General features: G+C 57.1%; 2 protein-coding genes across 9 annotated transcripts in view; one reads left to right on the forward strand and one right to left on the reverse strand.

Moving 5' to 3' along the window:
- Positions 1-4,726: 4,726 nt before the first annotated feature.
- On the reverse strand, positions 4,727-11,303 carry LETM2 (leucine zipper and EF-hand containing transmembrane protein 2). 2 transcript variants are annotated; one of them, XM_083880431.1, is made up of 10 exons: positions 10,965-11,303; positions 10,218-10,671; positions 9,960-10,103; positions 9,588-9,722; positions 9,075-9,278; positions 7,995-8,114; positions 7,526-7,636; positions 7,306-7,392; positions 6,543-6,617; positions 4,727-5,940 (listed from the first exon to the last, which is right to left on the reverse strand). In XM_083880431.1, exons 1-10 carry the CDS (start codon positions 11,009-11,011, stop codon positions 5,890-5,892), a joined length of 1,428 nt encoding a protein of 475 aa, XP_083736557.1. In that variant the 5' UTR covers positions 11,012-11,303; the 3' UTR covers positions 4,727-5,889. The 2 variants fall into 2 exon arrangements, with proteins under 2 accessions (XP_083736557.1, XP_083736556.1); XM_083880430.1 differs by having other exon boundaries at positions 10,218-11,303.
- Positions 11,304-12,904: 1,601 nt separating this feature from the next.
- The window catches only part of NSD3 (nuclear receptor binding SET domain protein 3), a 32,289-nt gene continuing 30,204 nt past the window's right edge, over positions 12,905-14,989 (forward strand). For all 7 annotated transcript variants that reach the window (XR_014591995.1, XM_083880544.1, XM_083880547.1 and 4 more), the window contains exon 1: positions 12,905-13,007. The gene's annotated coding sequence lies outside the window, so the exon portion shown is untranslated. The remainder of the gene's footprint in view (positions 13,008-14,989) is intronic.

The following is a 14,989-nucleotide window of genomic DNA, read 5'->3' on the forward strand; positions in this document are numbered from 1 at the left end:
GTGGTTTTTGCTGAGCCATGCCCGGCACATCCAGGGCAGGAGCCCTGCCCTGCTCAGAGTCCACCCCTGCCCTCCTGCATCCCACCAACCCACCCGTGCTAAACCCCAGAGTCCCGTGTACATAACGAAAAATATGTATAAATATGAATATATATTTACATGTCTTTTTAAAAAGGGTTGTTACCAGAGATATACCAGTTTGGTAGGAAGGTACTAGTGGCTGGTAGATATCAGTTGCTATATATATAAAAAAAAAAAAAAGAAAAAAAAAAAAAGTCATATATTTTGCTATTTTTGCCGTTTTTATTTTTTTAAATTATGTTCTAAAACCCTATTTCAGTTTAGGTCCCCTCGATAAGAATTGCTGCTGCTGCTTCAGTTTTATATGGGGTTGTATTAAACAATAATAATAATAATAATAACGTGTCGATGCCTTTTGGGGAATCCGTTGTCATGACGTGCCTGGCCCTGCCCTGGCCCTGCCCTGGCCCCGGGGCTCCGGCGGGGCCCGGGGACCCCCTGCCCGGGGGTTCTCGGGGGTCTCTGTCCCCCCCGGGCCGCCCCCACTCCCCGGGCAGTGCCTGCAGTGCCTTTACCGGGGGAACAGCCCCGTCCCGTCCGTGCTCCGCGCTCTATCCCAGTTCTGTGAGCGGGGCGGGGGCGCCCGAGTGAATCCCCATCCCTCCATCCATCCATCCCTCCATCCATCTCTCCATCCATCCATCCATCCATCCCTCCATCCCTCCATCCATCCCTCCATCCCTCCATCCATCCCTCCCTCCATCCCTCCATCCATCCCTCCCTCCATCCATCCATCCATCCCTCCCTCCATCCCTCCATCCATCCCTCCATCCATCCATCCATCCATCCATCCATCCATCCCTCCATCCCTCCATCCATCCCTCCCTCCATCCCTCCATCCATCCCTCCCTCCATCCATCCATCCATCCCTCCCTCCATCCCTCCATCCATCCCTCCATCCATCCATCCATCCATCCCTCCCTCCATCCCTCCATCCATCCATCCATCCATCCATCCATCCATCCATCCCTCCATCCATCCATCCATCCATCCATCCCTCCATCCATCCATCCCTCCATCCATCCCTCCATCCATCCCTCCCTCCTTCCCTCCATCCATCCCTCCCTCCCCGCCGCTGGTGTCGGGACGCCGGAGCCAGGCCGCTGTTACTTGAAAAGTTTATTTTGCCTTTGTATGGAGAAATATTATTTGTTGTAAACTCTTCTGTAATGAATCTGGAATTCTTGTAATTATTAAAAGAACTTTAACCGCGACTTTGGCCGCCCATCCCTGGGTTGGGGGCGGTGGGGAGGGGGCTGTGCAGGGCTCTGGGTGCTTGAGCCTGTCCCAGCAGCAGTTTGGGAAATGATGCTCAGGGAGCAGCTGGTTTTCCAGGAATTCTGTTTTGTTCAGGGCTCTGGGTGCTCAAGCAGCAGTTTGGGAAGATGATGCTCAGGGAGCAGCCCTGATGGCAGCTGGATTTGTGGGAATTCTGTTTTTCCAGCACTCCCCATAAAAATGTTTTAGCGCCCTGCACCCTATGGGGCGTGGGCAGGGGGGTGGGATGGGGCTGACCCTGCACGGAGGGAGGGGGTGAGAGGGGCTGCGAGCCCCCAGAGCCTTTAAATGGTTAAACTGAGGCAGCTGAAGCAGCTGCAGCATCACCGGCCTCCCCAGCCTTTTTAAATGCATCTGCTTGTTGCTATTTCCCGGTGTAAATTAAATCGATCAGCTGCACTCTGCCCACCCCCCCTTTAAATTAAGTAGAGCTTTTAATCAAGTGATTTATGTTGAATTTGCGGCCCTGGATTAAACTCCCAGCCCAGGAGGGGGGAGCAGGGCTGGGGGGCTCCATAAATCACTGCTCTCCCCGGGCCCGGCTTGGCGAGGCTCAGGGAGAGCTGGAGCTCGTGTTTACATCATCCCAAAGTGCGGCTCTCACCATCTCCTGCTCATTTCCTGGGGTTACCAGGAGGGCAATTAAATATGATAATAAGCAGAGCAGCTGCGGCAGAGCTGGTGGTGCTCTCTGCCGGGCTGGGGAAGGGGCACAGGCACAGTGGGTGCCCCCTGCATTCCTGGGGACACAGGAATGGAGGGGACACGGGCATGGAGGGGACACGGGCATGGAGGGGACACAGGCATGAAGGGAACACAGGCATGGAGGGGACACAGGCGTGGAGGGGATACAGGAATGGAAGGGACACAGCCATGGAGGGACCCCAGGGTACTGCCCTGGCTGGCGCCCAGCAGAATCCACAGAGGCTGAATGCTGGACCCCAGAGCAGGAAGATTCATCTCCTCTCTCCTCCTGGTAAACCATCCTCTCCTGGCAATCTGAGGGATGGGCAAAGCCCAAAACTGCCCCAAGCACTGGGGGGCACCTGCAGGAGCAAAGCCCCCCCAGCTGGGACCCTCCCCAGGGGGTTCCTGCAGCCCCTCCAGCACTGCCCAGCACCAAGGGCTCTGCTCAGGAGGGATTTGGGGTGGAGCCCCTCGGGAAATGGCTCCAGAGGATCTAAAGGTGCTGCTCTCAGGAGCCCCGGGGTGGGTTTGGGGTGTGTTGGGCACCAGTGGCCGCTGAGTGCTTTTGGCTCTCGGGGCATCCTTTGTCTCCTGCACTCCTCGCCTGCCTCGTTCTCTCCTTTTAAAGCCCTGGGGCTGAGCAGGGCCAGGACAATCCCTTGGCCCCAGCCCAGGACGTGGCTGCTCTGCCAGAGCTGAGCTGGGCTTTGTCCCCCTGCCAGCCACGGCAGGAACCTCCTGTGCCATTCCACCTTGGCACGGGGGCCCAGGGCTCGGAGCACGGCTCAGAGGATGCTGGGGACCATTTTCCCCCATCCTGGAGACCAATCCCCCCATCCTGGGGGCCGTGGCTGCCCCTCAGCCACCCCCTGGCCCTGTGTCCCCCCCAGCTGTGGGGTCAGCAGGGCCCAGGGTCCATCCAGCCCTCCTGGGCCCCCCCAGCCCAGCAGAGGAAGAGCCAGGTGTGTGCAGCTGCAGCTGGGGCAGTTCTGGGCTCCCCCAAACCCCTGTTTGCTGTCCTGGGCCCTGCCCTGCACCCTGTGGGCACCATGAGGAGAGGCAGGATGGGCACTGGGATGGGACCAGCCCTGGGGACACCTTGGGGACGGTGCCACCTGCACCCCACCCCTCTCCGTGCAAGGTTTGACAAAGGAACCCTCGTCCCACCCGACTTTGGGCCGGGATAAAGCTCCATCTCCTTTGTTCCACGTTTGCAGCAGAGGCAGGAGGGCTGCAGGAATGTGGCGCGGGGATCCGGGAGCTGTAAATCTCAGCCTTTGTTGTGCTTGGGCCGCACTAAATCACCGCCTTTCCCTCGGAATACTAATCTCCTCCAAAAGTGCTGAGCGGGGCATCTTTCCCCGGCAGATTTCTGGGGAAGAGGCTGACGCAAGGCCCGGGGCTGGCGCTGGCACAGGAGCAGAAATCATCATCCAGCAGGAATAAATCCCCCAGTCCCGGGCAGGGCAGGGCTGGGGCGGCCACGGGCACCACAACCCCCGGGCCCAGGCTGTGAGGATGCCCGGGGCAAGGATAAACAGCAGAGGAGCTGCTTCTCCAGGCCCAGGGGAGACTGGAAGGTGTTTGGCAGCGGCGTGGCTGGAAAAGCTCTCCCCACGCCAAGGCACACACGGCCCTGGAGCTCTGCAGAGCTTCATTTGCCCGGTGCTGCAGAGCAGAGTCCTGTGATTTATGGGGCTCCGCGGGGGTCGTTTCCTCCCCTCGCTGGGAAGGTCACGGAGCAGAATCGCTGCCTGTCCCCTCTCTGTGTGTCTGCAGGGGCCGGGGAAGGTGCCCGGGGGCCCGACATGGAACCAGAGGTGACACTGGGGCACGTCCCCGGGGAGCCCTGCAGGGGCACTGACCCCCAGCCCGGGGGAGGAGGGGATTTTCCATCTGAAAACGGGTTTGTTCAGAGGTGTGAGAGGGCCGGGACTGCCTCGGGTTCATCCCCTCTCCCTGCTCCAGGGAGGAGCCCCGGAGGCTTTGCCCCAGGCTGAACCCGGCCTGGGGCTGGGGGGCACCGGGAAAAGCCAAGGAGGAGCCAGTCCCAGCTTCCAGATCTTTCTAAATTGAAAACACAAGGTAAATGGACACAGGAACCCTGGCACACACAGGGGGCAAAGGGACACACCAGCCCTGGCACACACAGAGCAGTGACTGTGAAAACACAGGAGGCAAATGAGCCCTGGCACACACAGAACAGTGTGATGGGGTCCTGTGGCTGCAGGATGGGGCCGTGGGAGGCACCAGAGCCCACCCGGAGCTCGCCCAGGGAAGGGCAGTGCCCAGGTGATGTCCGGGCTCCCCGCCAGCCCCTCTGCACTCCCCATCTGTGAAACCTCTCAGCACAGGAATGTGCTGCTCCCTCGGCAGCCAGGGCTGGCTGGCTCTGCCTCCATCCCCGCCCGGGACACCCGGCAGCCTCCTCCTGTCCCAGCCTGGAGCAGGAGCTCAGCTCGGGGCTCAGGTGGAGCAGGAAGATCTCCGGGCTGGTGGCAAATGAAGGAGCCTGATCATTTCACCCCAAACCTCCCCAGGGTTCCCAAAGGCTGCCAGGGGAAATTCACTCGGGTTTGGGAGCAGGAGCAGCCCCAGGCTGGAACACCGGGAGGGAGGAGATGCCTTCCCTCCTTAGGGCGCTAAGAGGCAGCAGTGACTCCACAGCGAGGCTGTTATTTTATTGAAATAACATTTGCTCCCGTTTATTATTAGACACAGATCCGGCACTGAGGACGGGCTGGATGGACAAGGAGAGGTTCAGGTCCAGAGCTGAGGACACAGAACACCCAACAGCTGCCCCTGTGCTGCTGGAGGAGCCTGAGGCCTCAGGGTTAAAGTGCTGCTCACACCTGACCTTGCAGAACTGCCTTTCAGCCGGGTTGTTCTAAAGGCTGTCTAAGCTCTGGAAGAGACGTTTCATTCCTACTTAGCACCAAATCTAACTTTACAGTAAGTATAAATATACATATTTAAAATCCGTAAAGTGAGTAATTTCTCAGCATTTACATAGGACAGAGTAAAAAAAAATTAACAAATGCTAAAAACAGCTTTTCAGTATCCTCTGAGAGTCTGGGAAAAAAAACTGAGTCATCACTGGAGAGTGTGAGGAGCTGCTCTGGAAAGTGTGGAGAGCACTTGGTGTGTGTTCTGAGCCTGGAAAGGATAAACCAAATCTCCACACCTGGGAAGGGTGTGCAGGTCCCAGAGGGGGATCCTGAAAGTGCAAGTCTGATTCTGTCACAGTGAGTGGCACCTGCACAGCTCTCACTGGGGAGGAAAACACCCACAGGGGGAGGCTGGTCCTGTCACTGCTCCCTCCTCCCCTGTGGTTTTCCCTCCTCAGTAAAACTGTGGCCACGTGGGTCCCTGTGGGCTGGTCACTGGTTAAAACACCCCAAAATCAGGACCGAGAGCCTGAGCTGTGGCACTCAGGACAAGCTGCTGGCCCTGGGGGTGTGGGGATGTTCCTGCAGAGGATTTCACAACACAGAACAGGCTTTTCTGGACCCCCAGCCCAGCCTGCTCTGTGCACAGGCCCTTCTGACACGAAAAGCTGCCTTTGCTAAGCACAAACACCTGCTCAGGAACAGCACAGGAACAGCAGCACCATTATTAACATATTTACACCATAAGTTAAAAGCAGCAGGGCAAGGATCCAGCACTAAGGAGATGTCTGGGGCCATCCAGACAGCACAGGCCTAGTTGCTAACAAGACTGGAACAGAGAGAGATGCCCCTGAGGGCTTTGCCTTGTTGCCTAGAGCAGCTTCCTGGGAAATCCCTGCTCCCTTTGCAGGAGGGGTGGAGATGGAAGCTGCTTCCTCCCAGGGCTGGCTCCAGGTTAGGCTCCGTTGGCACCAGCCTTGCTGCTCTGGGATGCCTCCATTTTGGCCTAGGGGCAAAAGAAAAGGGCAGGTTTTAAGCAATTCAAATGTTTCTTGAAATTCACTACCTTTTCTGAAGGTGTCACCCCATTTAGCATGGGAAGCTGCTGTGGGAGTAACAGCTGATGAGCAAAGCTTTTCAGGTTAAAGGAGATAAGAATTTATCTGGGCTCCAAATTGTGCCCTAAGCAGCATCCCCAGCTGTGCCCATAAACACCTAAACTGAAATCAAATATTCACAGAAAGAAAAGGGGCAAAACAAAGACAATCACTGCAGAAATATTTTTACGAAGTGGCTCTTAACACCCTGGTGACTCCAAGGGAAGTCACTGGTCTGTCCCAGTGGCCCAAGGCAGATTATTAAGGGAGAGCACAAGGATGTATCAGTTATTCCCCCAGTGCTCTGCTCCCTCCCCCAGTTTGACAGCTCTTTGCCATGTGAGGTGTTTCTGTACTGAACAGCCCTCAGTGCAGTTCTCATCCAGCTCCTCCAGCTGCTCCTTGAACTCAGCACTCACAGCATCCTGTGCTCTGAACTGCCAGGGTTTGGCTGCGAGCTCTGCGAAGAACAATCTCTTTTGGGAAGTGTAAAGAACTCTGACAAGCTCACCTCTCGTGGGGGAGGCTTCACTGACACTTCTGAGAATGCCAATTTCTCTCTTGGCTGGGACACAAATTCTTCATTCTGTAAGAGAAAAGCAGCTGTAAGTCACAGAACCCCCTCAGAAAGAGCTAAACCCCCCCAGCCCCTTCTCCCTCCTGAGCAAGGCTGTTCCCTGCTCACCCTGTGAAAGTTGTGCTGCCATTTCCATTGTTTCCCCAGCACAATTTAACTCTGTGGAAATATTTCTGGCAGTTGATACAATATTCTTTGATTCCTGCTGCTGCTTTTATCAGCTGGGACTAATCTAAGGAATTCACTGCAGTGTGATGCTGAGAACCATATGCTCTGGCTTTCTTACTCCAGATATTTTGGCTCATTTTGTCCTGGACAACTGAACCCAAATTCAGTAAGAGGGCTCTAAAAACAAAGTCCTCTTTAACTGAGCTGAATGTACCTGGGCTGAGGCCTGAAGCAATTCAGGTCAAGTCCTCCCTGGCTGGGAGCCAGGACGTGGCACTGAATAACCAGCTCCTCCCAGGCACAGGACCAGCTGTGCCACAGCAGATCCCTGTTCCCTTCCCTTGCCTCTTCAATCAGAACATGCAGCTGTGAGGCTCTTTGGGGTGAAAAACACCCACACAGTGCAAGAACAGACACTGCTCGTGCTCTGTGCCATGGCGCCAAACATTGGTTTTGTCCAGCTTTGGTCACGCTCAGTTCCCAACGATTTCAGCACACGTTTTCCTGCTTCCAGACTGATATTTCTAACCTTTCTTCCTTGCACAACAGGGGCAGGATCCAGGAGGGTCTCCTGACCTTCAATTACAGATGTCACCACTCCAGCAGCTTCACCTGTCTGCAGAAAAACACACAGTCAGAACTTCAGTCCACTTGTAGGATCAGAAAACAAGATTCCTACCGCAGTCCTTCATTTTTATAATGTATAATGGCTGAGCTATTAACTTAAAAGTTTTATTCAAACAGCTTGCCTTGCTCTGTGGAATGGGAACAGGTTGTGGCTTTAGGTCTATCAAGTACAAGGCACGGGAAAGCAGGAGGAGGGAAGAAGGAACGTTCTCCTTTAAATGCAGATCCAGCCACTGTTGGAAGAAAACAGAAGGAAAAGTTGCTTCATCTTGGCTCTGTGTGGGTATTTATTAATACAACACTCTCTGTCCTTAAAGCAATCTTACAGTTTTAAGTTACCACAATGAGAAGAAATGGGTCAGAGGAGTTAGGAATACCCCCCAGTTCACCTGGCTTCTATCTGCCCTGGTTCTGTTTGTCCAGGACATAACCTGGACCCTTCACACCTTAGAGCTCAGCCCTGCAGGTGAGAATCCAGCTTGAAACTCAGGCATGAATTCCCAGGGAGCTGTGCCTTCTGTACCTGCCCACTGCCTGGACTCTGTCCCCTGGGGAGCCTGAGCACAGCAGCCCAGGGCAGGGCACACTCACCTGGCCCAGCTGCTCCTTCAGCTGCTCCTCAGTGAGCCCCAGGGAGCGCATCCCTCTGGCCCTGCAGGCACTCTGCAGCTCCGCCACGCTCAGGCCTCCGACCCCTTCCTTGGCAATCATCTGCAATGAACAGCAACCTTCCCATCCAGGCACAGGGGAAGCCAACACCCTGCTGCACCTGAACAGGCTTCTGGAGGCCCCCAGTACAACCCCCTGTTCAAAATTGCTCAGCGTTTTCCATTTGTGCTTTGAGCCTCTTTAGGGATGGGGATTTCACAACCTGTTCCACTGTTTACACACTCACTGATTTTTTTTTTCTCATCAAGTTGAAATTCTCATCCCCCTGATATAACTTATGGCCATCACCTGCTGTCCCTCCACTCTGCACATATAAGTCTGGTTCCATTTTCCAAACAACCCCATTGCACATCAAAACACATCCCTTTTTTATAAATCAGAATGACTCCAACACAAAATGTCCTAGTGACAAGACCTGCAGTGCCACCTTTGTCACAGCTCCCCAAAGACCTCAAGGGTGCAGGGAGCTGAACTTTCATTGAGTTTTCTCCTGGAATCTCTCATGGGGAGGAGCTGACTCCCATCAGTATTTAACTCCTGCTGTGGAGGGTGAATGTGGGCAGGGACACTGGGCTTGTGCAGGCACCAAACAGTCCCTGTGTGCTGGCACCAAGCAACCCCTGTGTGCAGGGGAGAGGAGAATTGTTTCCCTGTGTGCTGCACCCAGCAGACTCTGTGTGCTGCACCAAGCAACTCCTGTGTGCAGGGGAGAGGAGAGGAAAATTGTTTCCCCGTGTGCTGCACCAAACAGTTCCTGTGTGCTGCACCCAGGAGTCCTGTATGCTGCCCCAAGCAGTCCCTGTGTGTGCAGGGAAGAGGAGAACTGTTTCCCCGTGTGCTGCTGCAGTCCCTGTGTTCAGGGAAGAGCAGAACTGTCTCCCCGTGTGCTGCACCAAACAGTCCCTGTGGCAGGGGAGAGGAGAACTGTTTCCCTGTGTGCTGCTGCAGTCCCTGTGTGCAGGGAAGAGCAGAACTGTTTCCCCGTGTGCTGCTCAGACCCACCTCGTCGTCGGCCTTGATGTTGCGCAGGCGCAGCAGCAGCTGGAAGCGCAGCAGGTTGTTGGTGCCGATGGGCTGCAGCTCCAGCAGTTTGCACAGGGCCACCAGCTGTGGCCTCTCCAGGTGCTCCAGGGTCAGCTCGTCCTCAAAGAGCTTGGAGAAGCGCACGATCTCCTGCGTGCTGGGCTGCTGCCCGCTGCGGTGCATCTGAGCAAACAAACCCCAGCGGGAGCTGCCACATGGGAATCTCCTCCCCCTTTTCCCTTTCCTCACACTGTAACTCCTGTCTCTGGTGGAGGCAGGATGATACAGTTAAAAGGCAAAATGAGACTGTTATTGAGTGGCCACTCAGGGTACAAAGCGCGCCCTTCCAGGGAACTGCCCCTGACAGGGAACAGCTCTGTGCTGTCAAATGTCTGCACAATCCTGGTACAAATCCCGTGTTCCCTGCTCGAACCAGCAGCACTAAAGGTGTGTCTGTGCCATGGCTGCCACCCCCAGCACAGCCCATCCTACCTCGTGCAGGTAAGAGGAGAATTGTTTCCCTTTCCCTGAGTCTGCTTTGTTCCTTTTGGCCATCTCCGCAATGGTCTCCCGCAGAAACTTGGCCAACTCCAGCTTTGCATTTAACTTCTTCCTCAGCTTCTCCTCCTTCATTTGGGAAACACAAAAATCATAAATTAGAAAACGTAACGTAGGAAATGGAATTGCTGTGCTGATCCCTGTCTACAGCACAGCCTTTCAACTCAGGAATTCAGCTCAGGAATAAGGTGGGAATGTCTCGTGCCCTGGGTGAGGCTGATCCTCACTGGCAGCAGCAGCAGGGAGGGCACAGCAGCCCTGCACAGCTGCCCAGATGTTCTCCACAGCCTCAGGGAGGACACAAACCCTTTTGGACTCCGTCTCAAACGTCGAGGGCAGCATTTGAGGGAAGAGCTTCAGGAACACAGGCAAGAGGAACTCCATGAAGGGGACAATGACAAACACCAGGAAGGGCACCAGCCTGAAGAGATCTGCACAAGTCCTCAGCAGCTGCAGGGAGAAGAGCACAGCAGAGATTATCACTCAGCCAGACACACAAAATATGCCCAAAGAAGGGGTTCAGCCTCTTTCTATACCCCTTTACCCAGGTGTTGTGGCCCTTACCCTTCTCCTCTCCCTCCTGGTGAGCACCTGCCCGTGGAGCAGCCTCCACACCATCCTGGCAGCCACCTTGGTGTCAGTCCAGAGCAGGTGGAACCCACGCGAGTAATGCTTCAGCTCGTCCACAAATTTCTGCCTCAAGGACTTTTTCCCCGCGGGAGCCACCGAGATCTGCTTGGTCAGGATTTTAGCAGGTTTTCCCCCCTGGTTGGCAGGATTTCGGTGGGGCAGGGGGTCCCCTGGGAGCTGCTGCTGCTGCTGCCGGGGGCCGCTGGAGGTGTGCAGGGTGTGGGCGGCTGGGAGAGGCAGGGCAGCGCCCAGGCGGGCGTGGCGCGGCCAGGGAGGAGTTTTGGGCTCTCGGGAGGTCCAGGTGAACTGGGGATCCACCAGGTGGACAAGAGCAACGGCCGGAGAGCAGAGAGGGCTGGAGTGAGCCAGGAGGTGGCAGCCCCTGAAACTGGAGAGGGGTTTCAGTGAGAGCAGGGCAGCGAGGCCAAAGGGCCGAGGCATCGCAGGCAAAGGGAACCCTCGGCACCAAATCGGCCCCGCAAAACCGATTTGGTGGCCAAAATCCTGATCCTTCAGCAACGGCTGCAGTGCTCAGAGCCCGTCCTGTGCCGGCAACTGATGCCTTGGGGGGCAACAACCTCCGCAGCGCCTCTGGGAGGCCGTTTAACCAGGGAACGGGACAAACCGAGGCAAAGAAGCCCCAGCGGTCCGTGCCCGGAGCCCGGGGCGAGGGGGGCTCACCTGGCCCTGGCCGCGGCCAGGAGCGCGTTACAGCCGCACGCAGCCATGGCCGGGCCGGGTCCTCACCCCCGGCAGCCGCGGGGGGCGGCGGCAGCTCCGGGGGGCGCCGGGGGGCGCCGGGGCCCGGCCGGACCCATCCCCGAGCCGCTGCCGGGCGAGTCGGGGCCGCACCGGGGACTCCCGCGAGTCCCCGGCTGAGCCGGCCGGGCTGCGCTGCCCTTTCTCCGGTCCCTGTGCTCGTGCCGGTCCCGGTGGTACCGATCCCTGTCCCGGTCCAGCTGAGCCCCGATCCTGATCCCGGTTCCGCTTCCGCTTCCGCTTCCGCTCAGCGCCGGCCGCGCTCCGCCCACCCGTCCCGTCGTGCCCCGCGCGCGCCGCTCTGACCCGTCGCCGCTCGGTGGTTCCTGCGGCGTGATGTCATCGCGCCGCACGCGCCTCCTCGACGGGAGCCAATCAGGCGTCAGAACCCCGGCCCCGCTGGAGGCCCTTCCAATGGGAGCGGAGCGGGGGCGGGGCCTGACCCGAGGAGTCCGCGGGAAAAGCCGCTGATTGGATGAGAGAACGGAGGCGGCGAGCGGGCGGTGACGTCACGGGACGGCGAGTGACGTCAACGCGAGATTGGGGGCGTTCCACATGACGTCATGTGCATGTCGGGCGCTCGGGACCGGCCCGGGGGGGGCCTTGAGGCCTCTGGCGGAGCCGCACCGGGGCCTGCCCGGGACGGGGCCTTAAAGCGAATCCCGCCCTGCCTTGGGCAGGAACCTCCCGCCATTCCCGGCCTTGGACACATCCAGGGACGGGGCACCCACAGCTCCTCTCCTGGGCACCCACAGCTCCTCTGAGCACCCACAGCTCCCCTGGGCAGCCTGGGCCCGCCCTCTCCACCCCCGCAGGGAAGAGTCCTTCCCAATGCTGCTCAAACTCTGACATGTGTGGGACAAACACTCCAGTCCTGTGTGTCTGAGGGACGGACAGAACACAGTGACAGCTGGAGAAACGTTCTCAGCAGGTCACAGGTGACTTGAACCCTTGAATTTTTTAATGTCCATCCCTTCCAACCTGAGCCATTCTGTGATTCCATTAAATACTACCTGGTTTTCAGAGACTAGAGAAGAAAAAAAATTTCATTGCACTGCTGAAAAAATGGTCTGGAATCCTTTGGCTGATGGATGCCCAGACAGATGAACAGTATTTTAAAAAGTAGAAAATGAAATGAGGTAGATGGATGAAAAAGGGGACAGAGCTCCCAAGTCTGCCAGAGCTCCCAGTACGAAACTGGGATTTAAAGACATTAAAAGAGCTTTTCCTGTGTGCACGAGGGAAATAGATGAACCTCCTCTCCTCTCCTGTTCCCGAGGAGATGCATCTATGGATGTTCCCGCGCTGTACAAGGGCCTTTAGGAAGGTCCCTAAAGCGAGGAGCAGAATCACTTTTTAAAATTCCTTTCTTGGAGCTATTCCCAGCCCATCCCAGCCCCTCTTTCCCGAGGAGCCCAGAAATGGACCCAAATCCCGCCCAGTCCTCTCTTCTCTCCGGCTCCCCTCGGGAGGGGGGGGGTCACGCCATCTCCCCCCCCTCCCCGAACTACATCTCCCGTGATGCCTTGCGGCGGGCACCACCCGGGCCGCCAATGGGCGAGGGCGGCGCGTGCGCCCGCGGCTGCGCAGTGCGGCGGCGGCGGCGGCGGGGGCCGGGCGGAGGCGGAGGCGCTCGGCGGGGCCGCACCGGCACAGCCGCTCCAGCGCCGCCGCCGCCAGCGCCTCCCTCGGCCCGCCGGACCCGCCGGACCCCGCCGGGCCCCGCCAGCGCCTCCCTCGGCCGCGGCGGGCGCTGGGGGCGGGCGGCCTCCCTCCCCCCGGGGCGGAGCCGGCGCCCAGCGGCGGGGGCGCGGAAATCGAGGCCGGGGCTCCATCGCGGCCTTGCTGGTGCCGCGGGAGGAGGAGGAGGAGGCCCCGCGCCGCCGCCGCTCCCGCCGCCGCCGCCTTTTGTCTGCGCGGGGCCGGGCGGACGCGGCGGGGCCGTGAGAATGGAACTGACTGAAGGTGAGCCCGGGGCGGAGGGGCCGCGGCCGCCATGTTGCTGCGGGAGCTGCGGCGGGGCCGGGCCCGGGCAGGGCAGGACGGGCCCGGGGAGGGCCAGGGCAGGGCAGGACAGAGCCCGGGCAGGACAGAGCCCCGGCAGGACCGGCCCCGGCCTCGGCACCGTGACCCGGGACCCCCCGGCCGGCCCCGCGCTCCCCGCTCCGACCCCGCGCCTTCCCCGGGGCCGAGCCCCGACCCCGCCGCGGGTGCGAAATTCGGATTTTTTTACCCCCCGGTGTCACCGCGCCGCCGCCTCCGCAGCTCGAGGAAAAGGCTTTTATTGCGCGCGGGAAGGGCTGAGCATCGGCGGAGGGTTTGTTGTCGCTCCGGTGGTTTTTTTTGTTGTTGTTGTTTTTTTTTTTTTTTTTTTGCGGTGCTGTTGCGTTGTGCTGCACTTTGTTGTGGTCTCGCTGTTGCTTTCATTTCGCTGTCGGTGCATTCGGTGGTTTCAGCGCAATTTGTTGTTAAAAGTCTTAATGATGACATAATTCTATAGATACTAACTAGCCCAAAAGGTGATATTAAGTGACCGGTAGTTATACTTGAAGAAAAAGCTGTAGCGTGTTTCGATGGCTGTTTTAAGTCTTTCAGTGGCCTTTTGCAGAGATGCACAGTGAATGTTTTGGTAGTTAGATATATATATATATATATATATATATATATATAATTATGTTTATGAACTGCTTGGAAAGATTTTGCTCCAAAACCTGAGCCTGTGCTTTGTGAAGGTCCAGGGTAAGAGTTGGAGGATGGTGGTCAAAGATTCTGTGTTTCATTTTTATAGAAACATATTTTGCATTTTCCAGTTTCACACTTTGCCTGGGTTTGAGGGGTTTGTGTGGGACACGTTGTGGTTCCTGCCCTGGCTGTGATAAGTGACAATGTTTGGGATGGGCACAGATCTGACTTCTGGCTTTGAGCAGAATTAGCTGTGACTTCTCCCGGAGATCGAAAGTTTCCACTCCATGTTTTCCATTTGAATCCCGTGGCTCCTTAAACAAACGAGCCTCTGAGCTCCTTTTTCAGACAAACCCCTTTTCTCTGCTCTCCAAGTTTTCTCTCCACAGCACCGTGGGAAACTCCTTCCCAGTGCCCTTATCGAGCCCAGTTACAGACGTGACTGTTTTCTCTGGCATTCAGAAACCAAACACAAAACACCTTCACAAAGGTGCACAGGGAAGCAGCCTCACCTCATGCTTTAAAGTTTGTCAAGAGGCCTCTGAATCACCGCTGGTGTCTGCCAGGAGGAACAGCTCAGTCCAGCTGGAGTCAGGGAAAAAATCCACAGGCTGTGGGTTTCCTGTTAAACACTCACTCACAGGTGAAAATTCGGCGTTGTCTCGACGTGTGCAAACAGATCTTTGCCTGGGGGGTTTGTTAAGGACCTGCAGGGAGGAATGGGACAGAGCAGATCTCGCAGACTGAATGCAGGGATTAGCAGGAACAATTGTTTCATTTCCATCTGCAGCTCACACAGTGACTCACCTGTTGGGAGGGTGTTCCAGGTGACGGAGGTGTCCCTGCGGGTGAGGGTTAATGTGACAGGAGCAGTGGGAATGCTCAGCTCTGGGGAGGAGAGAGGGGCAGGGCTGTGTGTGAGCTGCAGGTTTGAGGTTTTGGGAGGTCAGGAGTGATTGCATCACCTCAGACACCCGGCCTGCCCAGCCCTGTCCCTGTCAAACACCTGCAGCACTGAACAGCAGCTGCATTGTGAGAGCAGCACCAGTGCAGGGGGCAGATTGGGGATAAAACAGCTCAGGAAATGACAGCAAACATCTGTGGGGTAGGATTTGAGCAGAGGTTTGCATGTCCCTGATTTAGGTCTGCGTGGACAGGAACTGGGGTGGTGTTTGGACATAAAGATGTCCTGGAAGTTCTGCTTTTGGGGCTGTTGATAGAAAGCCCAGCTCAGGGTGACGAGGCTGACTCACAGCAGCGCTCCC

This window comes from Zosterops lateralis, assembly GCF_965231275.1.
Source record: "Zosterops lateralis genome assembly, chromosome: 30".
In the NCBI taxonomy this organism is placed as follows: domain Eukaryota; kingdom Metazoa; phylum Chordata; class Aves; order Passeriformes; family Zosteropidae; genus Zosterops; species Zosterops lateralis.

Coding starts and splice junctions, on each gene's coding strand:
- LETM2 (XM_083880430.1), bottom strand. CDS start 10,724: ATGCCTCGGCCCTTTGGCCTCGCTGCCCTGCTCTCACTGAAACCCCTC. Junction 9,279..9,587: donor TCTCCTCTTACCTGCACGAG/GTAGGATGGGCT, acceptor TTGTTTGCTCAG/ATGCACCGCAGCGGGCAGCA. Junction 8,115..9,074: donor ACATCAAGGCCGACGACGAG/GTGGGTCTGAGC, acceptor TGTTCATTGCAG/ATGATTGCCAAGGAAGGGGT.